General features: G+C 33.1%; 1 protein-coding gene across 1 annotated transcript in view; it reads left to right on the top strand.

The window, feature by feature from the left end:
• LOC118194776 (beta-alanine transporter-like) overlaps positions 1–21,462 on the top strand; it is a 37,927-nt gene that overhangs the window by 11,693 nt on the left and 4,772 nt on the right. The window contains exons 5-8 of the mRNA XM_085818157.1: positions 1,689–1,857; positions 4,449–4,578; positions 6,206–6,318; positions 11,615–11,820. Coding sequence (XP_085674283.1) covers positions 1,689–1,857; positions 4,449–4,578; positions 6,206–6,318; positions 11,615–11,820 — 618 coding nt within the window. The remainder of the gene's footprint in view (positions 1–1,688; positions 1,858–4,448; positions 4,579–6,205; positions 6,319–11,614; positions 11,821–21,462) is intronic.

Here is a 21,462-nt window from a genome sequence, read left to right as displayed (position 1 = left end):
ATTTGCAAATATAACGCTGAATTTTGTTGTTTTACTTCTAAAATAACCGCTATTTGGCGTGTTATTTTAACTTAAACTATCCCACACATGTCCAATGGTATTTAAAGAAGGGGATGACGCTGGACAATCGATGTAGATATCTTCACTTCCCAAGAGTATCTCAACAGCCTGATTACTGCTTGGCTATGTATTGTCATGCTTGGCTATGCAAAGTCGGTACTATAGGCACTCCGAAAAAGACATTCGTGGGGAAGGATAACTTCATCACAGTAATTAGCTAAGTTAACCTCTGTCGAAAATACCGGAATTCGTTCGTCCTTTCATCATAATGACTCCTAATGCATGTAGGTCAGGACCACCCCTAACAGCCTCTTTCTCTGATGTTAATGAGATGAGAGCGTGTTCCTACCTTTCTCCAAATCAATTGCGGCCGAGAATTGTTGGCCAGACTGAAACGACTGTCGACTGAATAAGACGGCATAACTCCACTGATGAGATGTCTAGTCTTTGTGTTACCTACATCACTGAAATCGGTGTCGCCGATGGATTGCTGTCAATGGTATGCAGCCTTCAAAATGGCTGTCAATGGTATGCAACGTTCAGGAATTTTCTTCTTTTCATTGCATGCTTTTGTAGTGCGATTAGAGGGACTATCCGGGAAGTCCAGATTTCAAATCCCGCCAAGGGCATCGTTTTATTTTTCGAAAATCATGGTACATACTACAAGTGGCGTTACAACTCTACTGGTAGATACTACAAGTGTAATAAAATGTGAATGATAATTCGTCAAGTAACTTTGAGTAACATACATTTAAGACAACATAAGGAATTTTTTCTTTCCTCACCACTTACTTTCGTGATTTAATTGTAAGCTCGTCTGCCTAGCCTCAGATGGTTCGGAGTTTAAATGCTGATGAAAGCATCGCTATATTTCATATTTCCTGCTTTAAACATTAATTTTGTCTCGGTATTATTTCATAATTTTACGAATACATTATCCTATGTTCTTTTCCGCATATTCAAAACATCCCGATTATGGGTAACTTTTTCCGTATCCTTAATAGGAGCCATCTAATGAGATTTTATATATTTTAAAACGAACTTACGGTGAAAATGTTTCAAAGAATTTATGCTTCTATAATACCGCTAAAGAAAGCAAATATAAACTTTAATACGGATTCAGAGAGTATTTAGAAAACACAGTTTGTATTTTACAAGTTCGTAATTATTTCTGTAAGTCGAACATAGAGACTTTAACAAAAAGCCATCGAATCCAGAACTATAGTTTTAAAAACTCAAAAAGGTGTCCAAAGTGTTTTCATGTAGCCAAAATATTCATATCTACGAAGCTACAAAATTCTTCGATAAAGGCGGATACAAAAATTCCTCATAGTTTACCTCTTCACTCAAAAGTTACTTATTTCATACCTTTCTAGTTGTGTTAGACGGAATGCATTTTCAGTATTTGAGTACCCTAAGTGCTTTCACTGAAACAAAGCTTTGTACATGGATTGATAAATGCTAGTTATGAAAATTCATAGCAGAAATCACTTTTTGTCGTAACTTTCATATCTATACAAAGTGCTCAAAACATATCTGTTATTATGTTTAAAACGTTTTTGACCATTTTTAGCGTAGAATTCTGAAAATGACTTTAATATCAGTATATGTTATATATTGTTAATCAGTTTTAGAGATTGTGTCCCCAGAGAAACGTGTTTTCATCAATGGCGTACAGACCTGCTGTTGGACATTTGGAATGTGCCTTTTACCTGCCGTGGCTTACTTATCAAGAAATTGGGTGAACTTAAGTCTCGTCGTTTCCTCAACGGTACCATTTCTTTTGTTTTGTTGGAGGTAAGTTTTCCAGAATGCGGAATTTTAATCGATGAGTTTTGTAATCTGCCTATCAGCGATATTGTGATTCATAGAGATTTATATTTATTCATTCTATTTATAAGAGTACAAGCGATACTATATTATCGATATTATTATAAGCAATATTATATTATGAATATTATTATACGCAATATTATACTGTCTTACATTAGAGTGACTATTCATAAGTTTAACTACATATAAAACGAATATTCATTATAATTTTAATTTATAAGCTTGCTTAGAATCATTTTGATTTAGACAAATGTAAGAATTTTATTATTTCTTTGCGTTGTATATTGCAGTAACCCTTTACCGAGCTCATACTTACATTTTGTGCATACCCATTAACTTAACTGTTTCTGTTTAATTTCTCCAATGCCGGAGGTTCATTCATACGCGGTACGCTGCAGAACATTGGCCGCGTTGCTATAGTTCCACAATCTTTACAACAGACCACTCAAGCGCGCATCTGTCATTTTGGAAGCCATCATTGAATGCTTGCCGGTATCAGATCTGACCAGAATTTGTCAACGATTATAAGGAATTTCAATCGACTGAAAAAAGAAATTAAAGAAATCTTACATAGTGCAAAAGCAGATAACGGCGAATGTTTTTGAGGTATGGAACTAGGAAAAGTCAAAGAACCAACCTAGAGTGACGATGGAGAAATGGACAAGGATTTATTTTTCATTCTCATCAGATTATTATATAACGATGTTATAACACTACTCGAAAAGTAAAAATTACAGTAGTGAAGAAGGTAAAACGCCTCTAAATTGAAGGAAATTAAACTAATTGTTACAAAATGTCACTTGAACTCTCTGGTTTTGCAATGCACATTGATCCAAATGAAGAAAGAACAGGGTACTTTATAAAGAGTATTTGAAATTCTGCTCTGAAAATTTTCTAACTTTACATGAGTGATTGTCCCAACAAGTTCCTACTCTTTCAGTTGATATTTGTTTCATTTTTTGTCTTTTCGTGATACAGCTCCTAGAGACAAAGGCTGATTCGTCAGTAGGAGATGGACAAAACGGCTCCTTTAACCTTTCAGCACGCGTGAAAGCAATTATGAGTAAATTTTAGATTACGTTTTGCAGGGTAGTCTTGCCAGCTATCTTAAATTATAATTTTCGAAATATTAAATAAATGTCTTATTATTTTAATTATTGTATCTTTTATTTTGAGTTTTATTTGTGGTATATTGTAGGTCACCCATGTGATCCTAACGGAAAACACGGTTATTTCTTATTTCGAACCTGGGTAATCTTATTGCAGTAGAAGAAAAATTCATTTTAAGTGTTTTGTGACTATACGATAGGTTAACTTAATTTATTTGAACTGGTGATTAGACTTCTTTAGTGTGAGATTATCTTTCCCTGGTGTTTTGAAGAGTTCTGTTTTGTATTTTAAATGGAAGTGTTTTGGGATTTCTCTAAGAGTTGTATCGAAATTTATAAGTGCTCAGGAAATAGCGCGGATATTGTTTTATTTATTATAAGTGCTCAGGAAATAGCGCGGATATTATATTTAGTGAGAGACAGCAGATTGATGATTTCGTTGCGAAGTGCATTTTCACATTTTGTTTTGATAAATAACTGTGTTTCTACCAAAATGATAGGGAGGATATTTTCTTTTCATTCTTTGAATTAAAGAGTTGAGAGTTGATCTGATAAAACTTTATTTTTCTGAGTTGTTGTTTTAAGTGAATTTTGTTAAATTTAAAGAAGTTTAGTATTTATCAAAATGTTAAAGAGTTAGGATAAAAAGTTTAATTTATCCGAGTGTTAGGTTTTTTTTTTTTTTTTTTTGTCGCAGCACCGAGTCAGTTTAAAAGTTTAATGTAAAAGTCATTTTAACGTTTTTTTCTACGTAACAAACTCGATTACTGGATTTCGCTATTTAGGTGTCCACATTTTTAATATTCGTGAGATAAATTGTATATGAATTTTGAAAAGTAAGTTATTTAATTAACTGTGATTAAACTGTGATTTTATAAAATCATTAAAATAAATGTTTTAAATGAAAGCTTATTTTACAATAACTTTTATTTCTTATTATCCATTCATCTTTTTAGCCTCAATGACATGTTGTCAATCAAATTATCGTATTTTTCAATAATCGTTATTCATTCTTTTACTTTCAACAATTCTCTTACATCAAATGGTTGAAAACCATTAATAATTACTCTATCCAGTCGTAAACAGTAAAATTGTGATACTTATAGTTTCTTCGTTCAACAAAGATTTGTGCGAAAAATCCTTTCATCATTCAATTTGAAAAAAATCTAAATCGAATTTTGAAAAAAAAAAAAATCGCTACAAAACATTTTATTGTTATTCACAAACAGGATGTGTACAAAATTTGAATTCGAAATTATGTGAGGAAGTAGTTAAAAAGTCACCGAAAATCTTCTGACCATAGCGAAAAACGTCAAGAGCGGCTAAATAGAAGCTTATAAAAAATCTTTATGTTATATTTTTTTCTCATTAAATAATTTATATGATTATTCTGATTATCGAAAGAAGTTTTAGTTAGATTAAATTTTGTCAAATCTTCCAAAATAGGTTTATTCCTGAGTCTCCTCGGTGGCTCGTATCTCGAGGAAAGTGCCATGAAGCAGTTGTTGTCATGAACGAAATAGCGGAAAGGAATGGGAAAAGTGTCGATCCTAATGAACTTCTTGCAAAATTGCAGGTATTCCTTAAAATTAATTGCAAATATTCCTAAAACTTTGAAATTAATTAAAATTTTGATGTCACAAGTCTGAAAAATTTCTTATGATAATAACGTTTTCGAATAAAATAGAATTATTCGCTTCATATATGGTAGTAAGTTAAATGGAAAGGTTGGCGTGCATTTGGTACATATGAAGATGGCAGGGATAATATAGCTGTTCAATATAGGATACCAGGTATGTTCTGTTTTTCAAGCCGAGCTTCTGAGAAAATATTGCCGTTAAATAAATACAAAGCTGTTGTGCTGAGAAATGGGCATATTGCAGACATTGATTCTGATTACTATTGAGGCCACAGTGGTATATTCGGTATGATCGTGATATTGATTTAATCTGCTCTGAAGTCCTATTGGAAGCAGGACGCTTCGGAGAAAACTGTTGTTGGTTTGAAATGCTAAATATCGTGCTTCTTCGAAGACCCAGTGGACAAAGATATATTTCCCAACTGTTTTTCAACGACTTAAGGCATTTTCAACTTACTCAGATTTTGAACTGTCATGGGAATTTTGGAATTTACTTACTTCGTTTCAGTATTGTTACTAGGGGACTATGTGCTTGTGGCGATGCTGTGGAAGATGTGGAACACATCTTGTTACATTGCAGGTTGCATGCGAGTGTCAGAAGTGCATTTTAAGTGAGTTTAAGGCACCTCTGTGTTTGCTGCCCTCATATTTTCTATGATCTTGTTAGGTGCTCCGATTTGTTGTTTGAACTTTTAGTATGATTATTTGTATGGTTGGATTTTAATCTTTTATGTGTCATTGTATTATTTTGCGTATTGTTTATGTTATGTATTGATGTATAATGTATCCTTTGTATCAGTATCACTTTTAAGTATTATTTCATTTGTTATTATCGACCGAACTTTCTTTATTGGCTTTCAAACATTAAGTTGGTTGAGGGACGGCGAAGACGGCATTCAAACCTCAGACTAGCGGCTTACCAAGCAAACTCAGAGGAACCTCTGCTCAGTTGAAGCTCCAGTAATTCACAGCAACCTCAAAGCTCTAAACGCGAGCTTTGAAACCCTAACAAATTTGCGTCTGCGCCGCTCCTCGGTACAAAGAAAGAAATACAATTTGCATAACATCGAACAATATACAATGTATACACATAATTAATATTTATAAAGTAATCAATACAAGTATTGCGTTTCAGATAAATATGAGGACGGTTTATCGTGCTCGACTAATATTAGACGCGTCACACGTGCAACTGAGTTCCTTTTCTTTCTTTCCGTCACAGGGCGTCCGCGATTCCTGCGTTATTTGTCGACAAACGCAACAAGCATGTTGTTTTATTTTAGTCTAACCAAGTGCATAGTTTTCCTTTTCTGCTATAAGATTTCGCTGCATGCGGCAGTATTCTTTAACATTAACCACGTAGCAAAATGACAAAAAGATTGAACCCTTTTATTGATGCATATTAATGTATATAACAACACATTTATATTCTACATTATGACTTGAAGTATGTATTGTAGTATTTAATAAATTTTATGTTTGTATGTATCATATATACTTTCTTATTTTGTTGCAGTTTATAAGTATCACTAAGTTTTGTTAAGCTGCATTTTTTTACAACTAGGTGTTAGATAAAAAGCGCAAAGAAGAGAGGATGGTTGGTTTGAAAAATTCAACCATTGATGTATTAACGGTGCCATATGTGAGGAAGTTGTTAATCTTCACGGTAATCTGTTGGTGAGATAATGCATTTATTGAATAATATTGTTTGCAATCCCAATTAACTTAATACCTCAGTTTACAGTTTCAGGGGTTGAATTTTTGATTTATTATTTATTAACAGTTATTTGATAGACATTGCTGAAACTATTTGGTAATAATTTCTCTATTTGTTAATCTATATGGTAGGTAAATGCTAAGAATACTGAAAAGAAAAATAAATGCTGTTTTGGTTAAAAAAGACATCCATTAGCGTTTTGTTGATAGAACAGATTTTTATAGGATTCTATTTGACCAGGAACTATTAACCCTATCTGACATGAATCGGACTATCGATCTCTCTAAATTATCTATTACAAGTCATGAAAAAGGTTTTAATAACTTTTTTTATTAAACAGAAAGTAGAACATAAGAGAACGTTCTTGTTGTTATGAAGCAGCTAAAATAACGATGCAATTTTGATTTGAAACGTGGACTAGTAAACAAAGACCAGACAATTTAAATCTTACTCTAAGCTGGTTCAGTAATTCCAACCGGAGTGTCAAGTCAAATTATCGGCAGCACACAACGCAAAACTGAAAGTTTCAGTTGTCAAAGTTGGCAGAAATTAAACGTAGCATGTACGTGCAGGTTAAATTCACGCTCTGTCTTACAATCCCAAACTTTCCTTTTAAATACTCTCTACCTTACTTACATTCTGCTGAAGCAACGGAAAGGAGAAGTTATAGTAAAGGCTAAGTTATGAAAAACTGGCGAATTTAAATAATAATCTTACAAATAAACATTTTGAGTGCAGTAATTTAATAAAATTTCTTCTTCCCATTCCATTTTATTTCTGTTGAAACATTTCAACAATTTGAAATAGGAGGAAATCTTTTCATGTTGGGAAAGATATTCTTCACTTTCCGCTTAAAGAATTTCTGTCAGATTATTTATTGATTGTCCTATTGTTATATTTGCGGAGACATTTATTGTTTGGAACAAAAAATTTGAAACCAGATATTTTAACACCACATATTTCAACTGCAATTTGAATGTGATAAACATATACACCAAGCGATTACTCATATAGGAATACGATAATTCCATATATTCTCTCTCATTCGAAGGGTGAATGGGGAGAGGCACGAGACACAGTCGTCTAAATCAAGCTGGGGGAGTATTATCATCCACTACAGTTTTAGCTCGGCCTTCAACTGCACAGATTCATTAGGTTTTTCAGCACATAAAATATACAAATTAATTTATACCCTCATACTGCTACTTGAACCACGTTTCTTCTTTCTGCTAGTTGTTACGTTCACGGATGTTTTACTGTTACTAGCTGGACTTAACAGCACACACTGAAATGTAATAATTCATTTTAGACTCATGCATAAATCTTTCAGTGCTGATCACTTTTATCTAAAAATATTTTATTGCTACGGTTCTCGATCTCCATTCGGCTCAGTTCCGTTACTTTAGTAGCGAGCTGTATCTATTAATTTAAAATAACTTTTTTTAACCAACTAAGATATTTAAAATGGTAAAGCAGATAATAATAGGCATAATAAAGAAAGATACTGGATAGGGCAATTTTACTCCTTCATTTAGTGCTTACAAAGTGAAGAATTGTTACTTTTGAAAAATATGTACGTTGAATGTACAAAGTCAATTTTATCTCATTAAATATTATATTCCCTTTGGACATTTATAAATTCATTTAAAAGCATTTCTAATAGAAGGCCTAGAATTAATTTCCAGGACTTCTGTTCAGTATATGTCCTGTATTCTGTTAGATATCAGTTATATCAAGAATTATCTTCCAATCTTCGCAGCTTTTGAGTTTGAAATAGGCAAGAATCACAGAAAATTCAGATTAGGTAAATAGACAGCAGGACAAAAAAATCTATGTGATGCATCTGTATGTTCAAGCATAAAGTTGCTCGACATCGTCTTTATGCACAGTTCTTCAGTTAAAATCAGCATTACTGTATGAGGTTTTACTTCATCTGGAAATGTCAGTTAGTCCAAAAACCCCTAATAGACGTGAGGAGAATTTTCGCTAGGTCTAAAGTAACTCTAAGGTCGTGGAAATGTTTAAAAAACCTTTTTATTTAAACAAAATTTAAAATATAAATGCACTTTCTTGTTTTAAAAATATAAGATAGAGCTCGTGGTGATGTACTAAGCAGAAGAGTTAATCTCAAGTAAACATGGAGCAGTAGTCAAGGACTACATAAATAAATTTTAATCTAAAGTGGCTCAAAAATTCTACCGGGCCTAATCAGGTTGAAATGTCAGCAACAATAATTCAGAGCGGAATAATTACAGCTTAACTAGAGCTGGCAGAACTAACATGACGTGGCCACGAAAGGCAGAAACACGCTCTGCCTTACAACATGTATTCCGATAACAGAGTAGGAAGTTGCTTTTCTGGCCTTAAGAAACTTAAAAATTCTAGCTTATAAAGCTTCGAAAGAGCTTTATAATCTAGAAAACAAAATTAAGCCTCTGTGGGCACATAACTTAACTAGAGCTGGATCTATGGGCACATGACTTAACTAGAGCACATGACTTAACTAGAGGATCTAGCAGGTGAAATTCCAGAGAAATGAGGTAAAAGTTTACTCCATTGTGCCAATCCGATGGAAAGCCACGAAAGACAAAAGTCAAGCTATGCAAGAAAACAACTGTCTTACCATCCAAAAACCTCATTTTAAGAACTAACTGAGCAAACTGCATTCTGGTGATGAAACGGAAAGAAGAAATGACAGTAAAGATCCAAATCATGAAAATTATTACAGTAAAGATCCAAATCATAAAAATTAAGTACTAAATAGTACATTTAATTACTAGTTAATTTAAATACTAAATATTAACCGTACGCATTTTATACTAACAACTCTTTCGTGAAGTTCCTAATATTGCATGATAATATGATTCTGAATATTTCTTAATAGTATTGTATCTATATCTAAATAGTGGCTTAACCATTTTCATTATTTTTCATATCTAAGTAGTGTAATGAGGAAAACTGTTAAGTTTCTTTACAATTCTTTCGTTACAATTGCGCAAAAATCATATGCAAAGTGAAAAACATGACGAAGTTTATATATGAAGTATTATTTCTTCCCTTCTTTTTACTTAATCTTTTCCTCTTTGAGACCGAGATCAGATTTTATATATTGTGTTTCGTGCCTTTTTTAAGAAAGATACAAAAACACAAGAATTACAGTTTTCCTAACTGACTAACCTAATTCGTATTCAAAATAAACATTTGCGCTGTGTAAATTTGACCGAACAACTCCTAATTTAAATTTAAAGGTGTATTGGTGAGTGACATGAACAAAGCAAATAAAACATATTATTAATTAATCCAAAGCAAATAAGACTATTTATTTACTAAATGGTATAGTTAATTTCAAATAAACAAGTGATAAGGTCAAAATAAAAAGATATGAAATTAAAATTCTTTTTTTAGTAGCATTTCATCCAATATGTCAAATATTTTTAGCATGATAAAGCTATTATAACCATTTAAAATAAAATTAAAAAAAAAAAAAAAAAAATACCCTCCCCGGGGAGAAAAAAAAAATTCTTAAGAACAATTAACAATTTCTTAGACACACAGAGTACCATTTCTTTTCCTGTTTAATCATTAGTTATTAACACTGGTATTAAAGCACAAATTTCAGATTTCAAAGCAAAATACTTAATTACTGCATATTTTTCATTTACCATAATAATACTAGGATGACCGGGTATAAGTTTGAGTACACATAATCTCTTTTTCTTATCTTAAGCAGAACTCATTCTAATGCAAATTACAAATTACAGCAACAATTAATTGCACACAGCTGGATTTAGATATAAGGTAATTAACTTTAAATTACACAGCTTTAAATTATTCAGTTTTATATATATACAATGGTGGCCAAAATTGTGGACACTTTTGGAAATTTTTCTGTTTACAAATAGTGGAACCCTGCATTACAAGAACTCACGGAATCGCTTGTCAAGAAGCATCCTTTTGTCGCTTATCAACAAACATCCTCTAAATTGGAGTGTACCGATTTCTTCTTAAATATCTAGAAGTTAAGAAGGTTCGGTTGTATCTTTGTTTCCTGCATAGCGGATTTCAAGATATCAAATATGCGTAGAGAATACTGAAATTAAATCCGGTTAACGTGCTTGAATGTATTTTAATTATAAATTTAGTATCTTTACTCTTATTTGAAATTCAATGTAACTAAAAATGTAAAAACTAGGCATACAAAGCAAATTTTTAACATCTTTGAAATACTGGAGTATATTCTGTATGGTGTATGAAGGTTCAAAATCCTTCACCATATTTACAATATCAATAAATGTGACTTTAGAAGTAAGCGATTGAACACTAAAACTGTGAATAATCAGAGTATCAACAGGAATTCGAATAACAGCTATCGAGTATCGTTTTTAACATGTATTGATTCATCAATTTTCCAGAAAATATTTATAGAGTTTGTAGAGAGTTTATGTACTTATCGAAAGCAGAAACAAAAAGCAGTAGGATTATCTCCGGGATTCGAACTTCGAATCTCCCAATTCCCAACCGAACATGCATGTAACTACACCAAGAACGAGGAAATAAAGGAGAAAATCCCTTACAGCTTACGAGTTTCAATATGGTGCCGCCCAGATGGTATAGTGGTTAGAGGAGCCTGACTGCGATACCAAAGGGCCCAGGTACGAATTCCAGAGGCATGGATGTAAATTGTCTTTCCCTTCACAGGAGGCAAAGGTGGCCGCCTAGTAGGAGCCTCCATAATAAAATGGCTATCGCTTCTAGCCTTAGTAGCGACCAATGCCGTTATAGGCAATTGCCCGCCATTTGTAAAAAGAAACGTTTCACTATGACAGGCTAATTTTACCTAATCTCTCTCTTAAATTTACATTCTTGCTCCTACTTATGTATCTCTCATTCACATATTCTACCAGGGTAACATAAGAAATAATATGTAAATTAAAATAAACTTTACAAAAAGACCGCTGTTTTAATTCATCGTAGTACATCGCAGTATATCATTCAAAGCCATTATTAAAATTCTTAGTACGTCATCAAAATGTTAAGACGGTGTGTTCGATTACAAATATAAAATAATTTGCAAAATCAAAATTAAGAGAAAATATTAATAAATGGGTAATCTGTTTTAAAATTGGAAATACGTGGAATATTGTGTTTTCAAAAGCTAAATTCTTTAACTGAAGTAGATACTTGTATTTTCTCAACTGAAAGCGAAATATATTCATCCTTGATAATTATTATATTGCAAGATTTGTTTCATTTCAGGACGGCAAACTACATGATATATTATGGTCTTCAGATGAATGTTTATAATTTAAGCGGAAATGAATTTATAAACTTTTTTCTGTTATCTCTGATGGAAACACCAGGCAACTTGCTTAGTTGGTTTATTATGGAACGTTATGGAAGGAGATTCACTAATACCGCTGGTTTCACGCTTGCAGCTCTTGTCTGTTACTCGTGTATGATAGGTAAGATTTTTGTTAGTTTTGTAACATTAGAAATAGTTTTAAATCTTATTTTTTAAATTTCTGCAGTTGAAAATTGTATTTAGTGCTCACCTCAGCATTTGTAGTATCAAAGCAAATAATACAGTTGTTCTTTAATATATTAAATATAATAATACTTCTAACCAAAACATACATTTATTCAGTTATATTTAAAAAAAAGGGCAGTTTTAATGTTTTTCACCTCTTTAAATTCCTACTATTAGCTCTCACTCTCCTTATATCTTATTCAAATTTTCAATCGTTAATAAAATACGTTTTACTCATCCACTCAAGTTGAAATAAAATTTTTTAAACTTGTATTCGATGACACTTGATGTTAATACACGTCCATTACTACGTATTTATTCCTGTTTATCGGAACTATAGATATGCTGATGTTTTAAACATATTATAAGACTTACCAATAATGACCGTTTATTAGGAATCCTCAGGTGCTGTAAAAATTAATTTTATAACAACTTATAGATAATAGTACATGACTGCGATAAATGGGATTGTAATATTTAAAAAAAAAATAAGTGGCAACAGTGTGATAGAGTTCTAAAGATTTTTAAAGTGCATGGAATTAAAGAATTGTGATATCGCTCGGTAGCCAAGCGGGCTAAGTCCTGTTCTCTGCTCACCTCATGAGATTGCGAGTTCGATTCCTGGTGGTACTCTTAGTGGATGTATGATTGGAAACATTCTGAGTTATAATATAACAGAGACAGGTCGCTGTTCCTCTTCGCTCTCATTTGTAAGCATGATTTTTCTCACTATGCGACTTTCCAGCTGAAATGTCGACTACTAATTGGGCAGATAGGGCCGAGGTTTCTGAAAACTCCTACTCATTCGAACACAAATAATTTGAGTAATGTAGATAAGACTAAACGCGAAGCACTGTTACGAGCATCTGAAATAAATGACTCGTTACAAGAATTAAAATCGGACCCAAATTTGGCCAATGATAAATCTAAAGCGAAAATAGTCGCTATTTATAAAGAGACGGAATTGCAACAATCCAAAAGTGTCAAGCTTTACTTAAACCTACCGAAGATTTATTAGCGAAATTTGCAAAACCTTTGCCCCCTCTTGATGAAGAAACGCAAAAGCGCCAAAATTATATTATGGAAATCACCAAACTTAACACTCAGTAATCATACAAAAATAAGGATAAGGAATGGCAAACGGTAAAGCCATCAAAACGCGCAAGAAAGCATAGCGGATCGTCAATGGAATCAGTTCCAATTAACACTTGCTCCAGATTTAGCACTTTAAATGGAAATCAAAATCTTGATCAAATGGATGATGAAAGTACTGATGTCACACAAAATAATAGCAACACTCAAAGTAATCCCAACTCACAAAGCTTTAAAAATAAACCACAAAAAACATCGCCAATTATTATAACTAGCGATGTTAACTGGTTACAAATAAGAAAGGAAATTGAAGAAAAGCTCGGAGTTACAAAATTTGAATGTAAGAAAGAAGATGATTTTTTAAAACTTCAGCTTTACACTGCAGGTGGCTTTCGAAGTGTTCAAAAAGATCGAATTCCACACTTTTCTCCTAGCATCCAAAAAGAAACATAAAACCGTTATCAAAGGACGGACGCTTGAAATGCCCACCGAAGACGTCAAACAAGAGCTCTTAAACCTTAACATTAAAGTAATAAAATGCCAACAATTGCAGAGAATGAGACATGGATTCCCTACATTTTTGCCTGTATTTTATATAGAAAGCCCTAGAGGTCCCGACGGAAAGGGAATTCATTAAGGTACACATATCATGGATATGCGTGTCAAAATTGTCGGATTATAGATTTCAGCCCGGTCCTGTGCAATGTTTTAAATGCCAGCGATACGGGTACACACAGAAAGCGTGCCATAATGCCGCTATATGTGTTTGATGTCTCGAGACTCAATAATTTCATGAGTGCCCGATTAAGGGGAAATTTAACATCTCTGCTACTTGTTTTTTCTGTGGAGGATTCCACGCCGCAAGCAGTATTCAGTGCTCCAAAACACCTGGAAATGAAGAAGAAAAACCAAAAGGAAAACCCAGACCTGAATTTAATAATGAATATAAAAGAAGAAAATGAAGAAAATAGAAGAAAATCCTAAATTCCCTCCAATTCCCAGCAACAAAAAATCCTACGCGAACGCAGTCGCTCCGAAAGAAGAAACGAAAATTAAAAATACTCCTGAAAGCATCGACCACTTTAGAAACACGATATTTAAACTTAAAAACCTTTACGAAAAATACGAAAAACTGCAAGATTCAAATGATAAGCTAGCATTTGCATTAGATGCAGTTGAACCTCTATGCAGCGACCATAGCCGAATGGTATTACACTCAGCTCTTGGTTTTAAGTGGTCGCAAGAACGATCCTGATTCGTACTCCTTCATTAAATTATTTGTTGTGGACTTGTATATATTTTCCCTTCATCTTTACTATTTACACAATCATTTTAAAGCATTGTTTTATTTTTACGATGATTTCTGCATTTTTATTACATTTATTTGCATCTCTATTTTATCATGATTTTGTACTTTGATTAGTGTATAGTGATCACATGATACTTCCTAGGACTTTCTCTCCAGTACATTTTTATGCCTCATCTAACTACTGATAAAAATCAAGAAAACTGCTTTTCCATCCAAGAAAATTTCTTATCCCACGTGCTGCTATCTTCACTGAAGTTTTTCGGAAAATGTAACTTCCAGAGTATTGTACGAACTAATAGATGGCCTTAGGGAATAGGAGATTTATGGAAGTAGAAGGCCATAAAGTCGAAAACTTCTTACAGATGTAATATAGATTCAAAATTGTAGTTTTATAGAATTGGATGAAGCGGATGTAATGTCCATTATGTAGCAAAAATTCTTCCCATATTTCTATGTTAACGTGATGTCAATATATGTTTAAAATATAACTCCCTAAAATTTTCCTTGCTTCACAAATGGAGAATGCGAAAAGAAACTACAACACAAAGCAAACGAAGATTAGAGAAAGAAAAACATAAGCGCCAAGAAAAGCTTGCAATGCTTGACTTAAGTAGGAATTGACTTTAAATATTTTTTATATATTACTTGTTTATAAATGAAACCTGTGAACTTTTCATAAGGTGAAGTCATTGATGATCTCATTATATTACAATTCTTGCGCAATATCATTTTCTGCTGTTAGAAATTCAAGATAATTCAGCGCTTTGTTTCACTTAAACATGATTAAAACACACTTTTACCAATATCAGCTTAAACTCCTCTCTATTGCAGCTATTGATAATATAATACCAAATAATTCATCAGACCGATTGTGCGTTTGGAAATGTACGTTATAAAACAATACGTATCAATATAGGAAGCAAATTTATTCAACGTTGTTAGTACTCTTAGAAAGATTTTATTAACTGTTCAACTACCACGAATGTTAGCTTGATGTTAAACCATCGATGTGAACTTCTAGGCATCAATGTCTCATCATAGCTTCTTACTGTACCTCCCGTTGTCATTTGTGTTATGAGTGTGAGGAAGATATTTTCAATTTAAATTGATCGTGAGTTTCTATCCATTTTTTTCCATCGCCATAAAGAAATGATACGTTTACCATATTGAAATGTTCAAATCATTGTCTCTTGGAAGTAAGTAGTTTATTTATAACTGGATGCAAGAAACTGTTTGAAACTGGAGTTCTGGATTTATACGAGCTTCATCACAGTGTTTACAATTGAATATCTGTTTCTTTATTTGAATTCTAATTGGTTTGAATACCTATCTTTTCGGCCGATTTTGAAACGTCGATCATATCTCTTTTAAATCCATTATCCCTTCTAATAGTAGTAATCACTTGAAAACTACTACTACAAGTAATAGTAACTTGAAAATATCACTTAAGAGCTTTCCCACGTATTTTAAACATCCGACTGAGTATGATTTGTAACATGTGGGTGTTTGGAGAGATTTCCTTACGTGATTGTCTCAGAAGAGAAATCATATATTTGTTTTGCTTGGCCAACAGCTTCATCTCGTGTGAAGTCAAAATGAAGCTTATGGTAGATCAATCAGAGTACAGTGAACATAATCTGTTTGAAATATTAGCACTCTCACAGATTTTTCTAGCTTCCCGTCTTAAGATGAAAATTAGTGCACCTGCATTCCGGAGACATTTTAGTACACACCCATTCCGGGGACGGTTTAGTACACACCAATTCCGGGAAGAGAAAAATTTCCGATTCCTTTCGGATCCAGATAAAAGGTAGAAGATAAGTTGGACAACTGCGAACAAAGTTACTGTGTCTTCAGACAATAGGAGCATTCTAAAGCACTAAATTTAAGGAGAAATATCCATATGAAACGTATAGTGTAATGTTACTCAGATCCAAAATCTTGCGCTGAAAGCCCGCGTGTTTTCTGCCATGTAATGTCATATCTCTTAACTATACAGTTATCGAGATTATTCTGTTTCACATATTCTCATAATTATGTTGCCAGTCTTAGTCGAGTAAATTTGTTGGCTCCGTGAAACTTTCTATAGGTCTCAGAGTGCTTTCACTTGTTCCAGCATACGAACAAAATTACTGCGCATTTGATTTAACCCATCAACCTTTGCTTTCATTAGAATAAGAATTTAATTTTGAATAATTTTTCTCAAATATTGAGCTTTTTTCATTTGCCCTGTCGAAATTTTAGGGATTTCAGAAACTCTCCAAACTGCCCATTCTGCAGCTAAGATTTGCCTGCATGTTTGTCGAATAATCTGAATTTTTCAGCTAGTAATCACAATTAGTCATTTGTGGGATTATATTCTATCAAAGTTGGTTAAAATATATTTCATTGTTGTTTATTGTTCTGCTTCTGAAGTCATCTCTCACATCATCTAGTCCATCTATGTAATGTTTTCTTTAATCACGCTGTACTTTTTCATAGGTTCTTAAATGCGCCAGTTTTAACATTTCTAAAGTTTCATTAGATTTATTTTTTCCAATTTCTCGTAGAATTTGATGCTGGTTTATTAGTTAATTTTTGATCGCTCTTTTTAAGGCGAGCGCATGTAAGTATTTTTTATGTTCCTAATAATTAATACCTGCTTTTTATCAACTTGAAATTTATGTGCATACAAATTTAGATGCACTCAACAATGAATATTCACCTGATTCTGAAACGGTTACATCATGCGCCTATTCTGCGAACTAAACTGGCATACCAACTGGGACCTGCGAATTAAACTAGTCTGTTCATGTAATTTCGAAAGAATATGTTCGAATATTATATAAAAGTATCAGCATCACACAAGCTTGCTGCTATTTACTCTGCAGAATGGACAAATTTTTAAGCAGTCTGCATTTTTATAAAAATAACGACGGAGTTTTTATGAATGTACAACTATGATTCAATCAAAGAGAGAAATAAAATGTGTGTTACGAATTAATACCATTTTATCTTTAACGTGTAATATTTGATAAATATATTTATATTTTCATTATTAATAGAGTAAATATACTTTTTCTACTTATTCTAACTTCAAATGAGAATTCGTGCAAACAGAATTACATATTATTACTAATCAGTTCACTAAAGTTTTACCATATCTCAACAGAAATGTGCCAGGTGCTCAAGCATGAACATGTTTAAGGGGGCTCATACACCTTAAATCCCTCATGATCTTCGAATATGTGACTGTTGCAAGAATTGGGGTATTTTATTTATTTTAAAAGCAATTACTTCCAACCTTTTACAGCTGACTACATAATATAGCTGCTTTGGAAACTAGTAACCAGAAAGTTTGTGTTGCCACAAATATTTTTGTAATTTAATCCTCTTTGTGACAAAATATTTCGCCATGTTTCCACCTTGCGCGCACGATATTTTAAAAATGGCTAATGGTACATACTTGAAATTCGATGGAATTCTTTATATGGGCACTATTTTCTAACTGAACTAAAAATATGATAAATATTTTAATACTGAAAAATTTTATGGACGAGACAATTACACATTATTTTAATAAAATACATTTTATAAACTCAACTCCAAATAAAATAAAAATTTAACATGAAATTTTTAGAATTTTAGGTTCACAGTAGTTTCCAAATGTTACAAAAGCTATATATTAAATATGGAATTAAATTATTCAACAGAATATTTTAAACTGTGCCCGCAAGGTGGAAACACGACGAAAGATGTTGTAACAAAGCGGATTAAATTATACAAATATTTGTGGCAACACAAACTTTCTGATGACTATTTCAGAAAGCAGCTATATTACGTAGTCAGCTGTAAAAAGTTGGAAGTTATTGCTTTTAAAATAAATAAGTTATCCCAATTCTTGCAACAGTCGCCTATTCGAAGATCTTATGATTTTTAAGGTGTATGAGACCCCTTAATCTTTGAAATGTCCAACCAGAGTAAAGCCACTAAAGGCAGTGGAACTTATTCAGTCTGAAATATAGCGTTACACTGGAATATAGCAAAGACTGAACATCATTTTCTATTATAATACGAGAAAAACGGCAACTGTCTTGAGATCGCGGGGAAGACGCCAAACGCATATCCTTGGATTTCGTACCGAACTAAATAATAGCAGAGATCAATCATCTCTTTTAGTTCGCGGAGAAGATATATCTCGGGTATAAATGGGGATGAAATCATAAGCAATTTCCACCCGTTCTGTTTTCAGTTCGTCCGTCAGCTTGTGCGCCATAAACTGGGAGCAGATCTTCCACTTACCTGAATGGCAGTGTAATAATGAGCACCAAATGTAATAATAAATGGGTGTGCCAAATGTGATACCGCAATAACCCAAAACGTGGATACGTGCAGGATGAAATGTAATAACGAATAGCACAATAAGCTAGAGACACTGGAGGAATAGAATTGAAGTAACTTACCCCCAAAGGATGACACTTCAAATAATGTGAATTACGAGAAATTTATTATATCTTGACATCGTAAAAATTTAAATTTATATTAGTATAAATCAAGAAACATAACCAGACATAAGACAATATACCACGTGCTACTACTATAGTAAGAATCAGTTCTACCATTTTGAGTCCTAACCTTTCGTGCACAAATGCGTTAAAGATCCAATCTAATAAATCTCAGTTCATCTTCGTTACACAAAGTTACATGATAACAAAATTCAATTTTTATAGCGAAGTACTTTTACTTAAATGATTATTTCAATATATTTTTGTGGAAACACGAGGCCAAATCAAGATGCAACACGAGCACGGGAATTCCTCTCATGTCGTAAAACACCATTCATTTACCGCAGAAGCCAGCATCCATATCAATCTACTTGAATCTTCATCCGCTTACTTTTATTTTTTGACAAAAATACATTCTCTTGAAACTATATGGAGATGGTCGTCAGAAACGCACGAAAAAGAACTAATTGCAGACACGCATCATTCCGGGTGAAGACGGACAGCAGACCGTGTTACACCTTCCGAGTCTAGCAGAAGACACCGAAAACCCGGTTGTCGCGGTCAATCTCGCTCTGTCATTGAGCGGTTGCAGTGAACAGACTTGATGTTGAATAAATGTGGAGGCTTGCCTGCACAGGCAGTACCAACTGTATTCTGGATTATGGCCACTTCTTCTGCTGTCAAAACATACAATCACTGGTTTTATGCCAGCATGTGATGCGTTTGTTTGATTATGTCTGAGATTCTTCTCTTCGATAGCCAATCCAAAAACACCTCTTCCTCAGTCGTTTCCTGCAGGGGCAGAAAGAGTCTGAACCAGTTACGAACATTTCCTTCTCATCGTTTCCCTGCCTTACATTTATCAGGACTACTGTTCCTTCTAATCTGATTGGCGAAGATGACGTGTCCTGACTAGACAATGAGTTTGACTACAAACTGTGCCCTATGGAGTGTGGCAATGATGACAAGATGAGAAGGGTTAAATTACCCTTTATTTTTCAGGTATTACAGAAACTCCCGCACTTCGGGATACCAAGAACAACCACTTGTGGGCTGAACGTAAAAAGAACTATTGACTAACTAAAATTTTAATAAAAGCTAACTTTGAATACTTTACACAAATGACTAACACTAAGACTGGCCTTTTAAATTATTACGTATGTAGTACGTAAACTGCGGAAAAATACAATACGTCTTTAGCTTTCGAGAGGAAGAAAAATTTCTGGCATTAAAGGCAGACAGCAAGCTCGCGTGAAATGCAGTGGCAAGGCGGCTCACTTTCTCTCCATCTGACTCTGCTCTTGGCGAAATGCCACAACTTAAATACTTAAGCGTTAGCAAGTACAATTTGCATAAACAAGTTAACTCGTTTATTCTGGCCAGAAGTGGAAAATAAGAGATGATAGTAAAGTTTTAAAATAAAATAAATGTTAGTAAGACTAAATATTGGAGCAAATGTGTAAGCTGTAAGATCTTTACACATTTGCTCCAATATTTAATGCGTCTTCATGTTTTGATCTTTTATACAATTTGTAGTCGAATATGATGCTGTTCCACTACACTGTTAAGTGACTCTTTTTGAGATATCGCTGAATCGCAATGTTTTGATCTATGCTTCCTTTGAGACAATGGGTCATTCACCGAACCTTTCAGGCATATTATGTATAACACAAAAAAGTCCTGACCTAATCGTGCAGCTTCTTGAAAAGTTCAGTTTGAGAAGCCAATAAATTTTCATACTATTTATGTATTTGCAATAATCAATGTTCAATTAACAACTGAAAGAGCAATTGTACTCCTAAATGTAAAATTTTCCTTTCTTAGAATATCCTTACAGCGACGTGGTCATTTCTGTGATTGGCAAGTTTCTTGCTGCTGGTACGTATATGGCAACTTATCAAAGAAGTTCAGAACTTTGGCCAACTGTTGTCAGAGGTTTTGGAATGAGTGCGTGTAGTACAACAGCTACAACAATTTTTCTTGTTACACCTTATGTAGTACATTTTATAAGTATTTTCTCAAAAATAATAATTTTATTAGAATGAATAACTGAAAAACAAGTTTGAAACATAAAAGATAGAACTTTGAAAGTACACTATATTTTTTAATAATGGCTACATGCTTTATAATTAAATAATTCCGCAAATATAGAATATGAAGAATATTTTATATTATTAATATTTTTACCATTTTATGTTTATTTATCTCACATTTGTCACTTGTCAAAAAATGTTCATCCTAAAAATAAGTTTCACAATTAAAACAGTTAATTAAACTGAAGAATCTTTAAATATAGATACTTATTTAATCTAATTAATTACATTATCTTGCCCAGAAACTTATATTATGGAGAAAGCTATATATAGGAAGTATTGCTTTTGAAATGTTTATGCAGAAATGCAGAATTAGCAAAATTCTATTTAATCTTCTCAGTGGTCTTTGGAGGAGGTTCCACTGCTTCATGTACGAATTTCGGACAGTCAACTTAAATAATGTGTTCACCGCTTATTACACGAAAAACAAATATTTAAATTCGACGACAAATGGCACTATGTTCACTAAAACACAAATGTTCAATATGCAAATAACATTAGAACAGTTCAGTAAGTGACAGTTGATTCTCATCAATATTCTTTCTTCTGAAAAAAGCGTTTTCCATATCTTGATCCGTTTAGTCTGCTTTAATTGCTAG

This window comes from Stegodyphus dumicola, chromosome 6 (genome assembly GCF_044657685.1).
Source record: "Stegodyphus dumicola isolate Sdum_Otavi_A_Nest chromosome 6, ASM4465768v1".
Lineage (NCBI taxonomy): Eukaryota > Metazoa > Arthropoda > Arachnida > Araneae > Eresidae > Stegodyphus > Stegodyphus dumicola.
The sequence above is the reverse complement of the archived record's forward strand: the minus strand, read 5'-3'. Positions and strand labels throughout refer to the sequence as shown.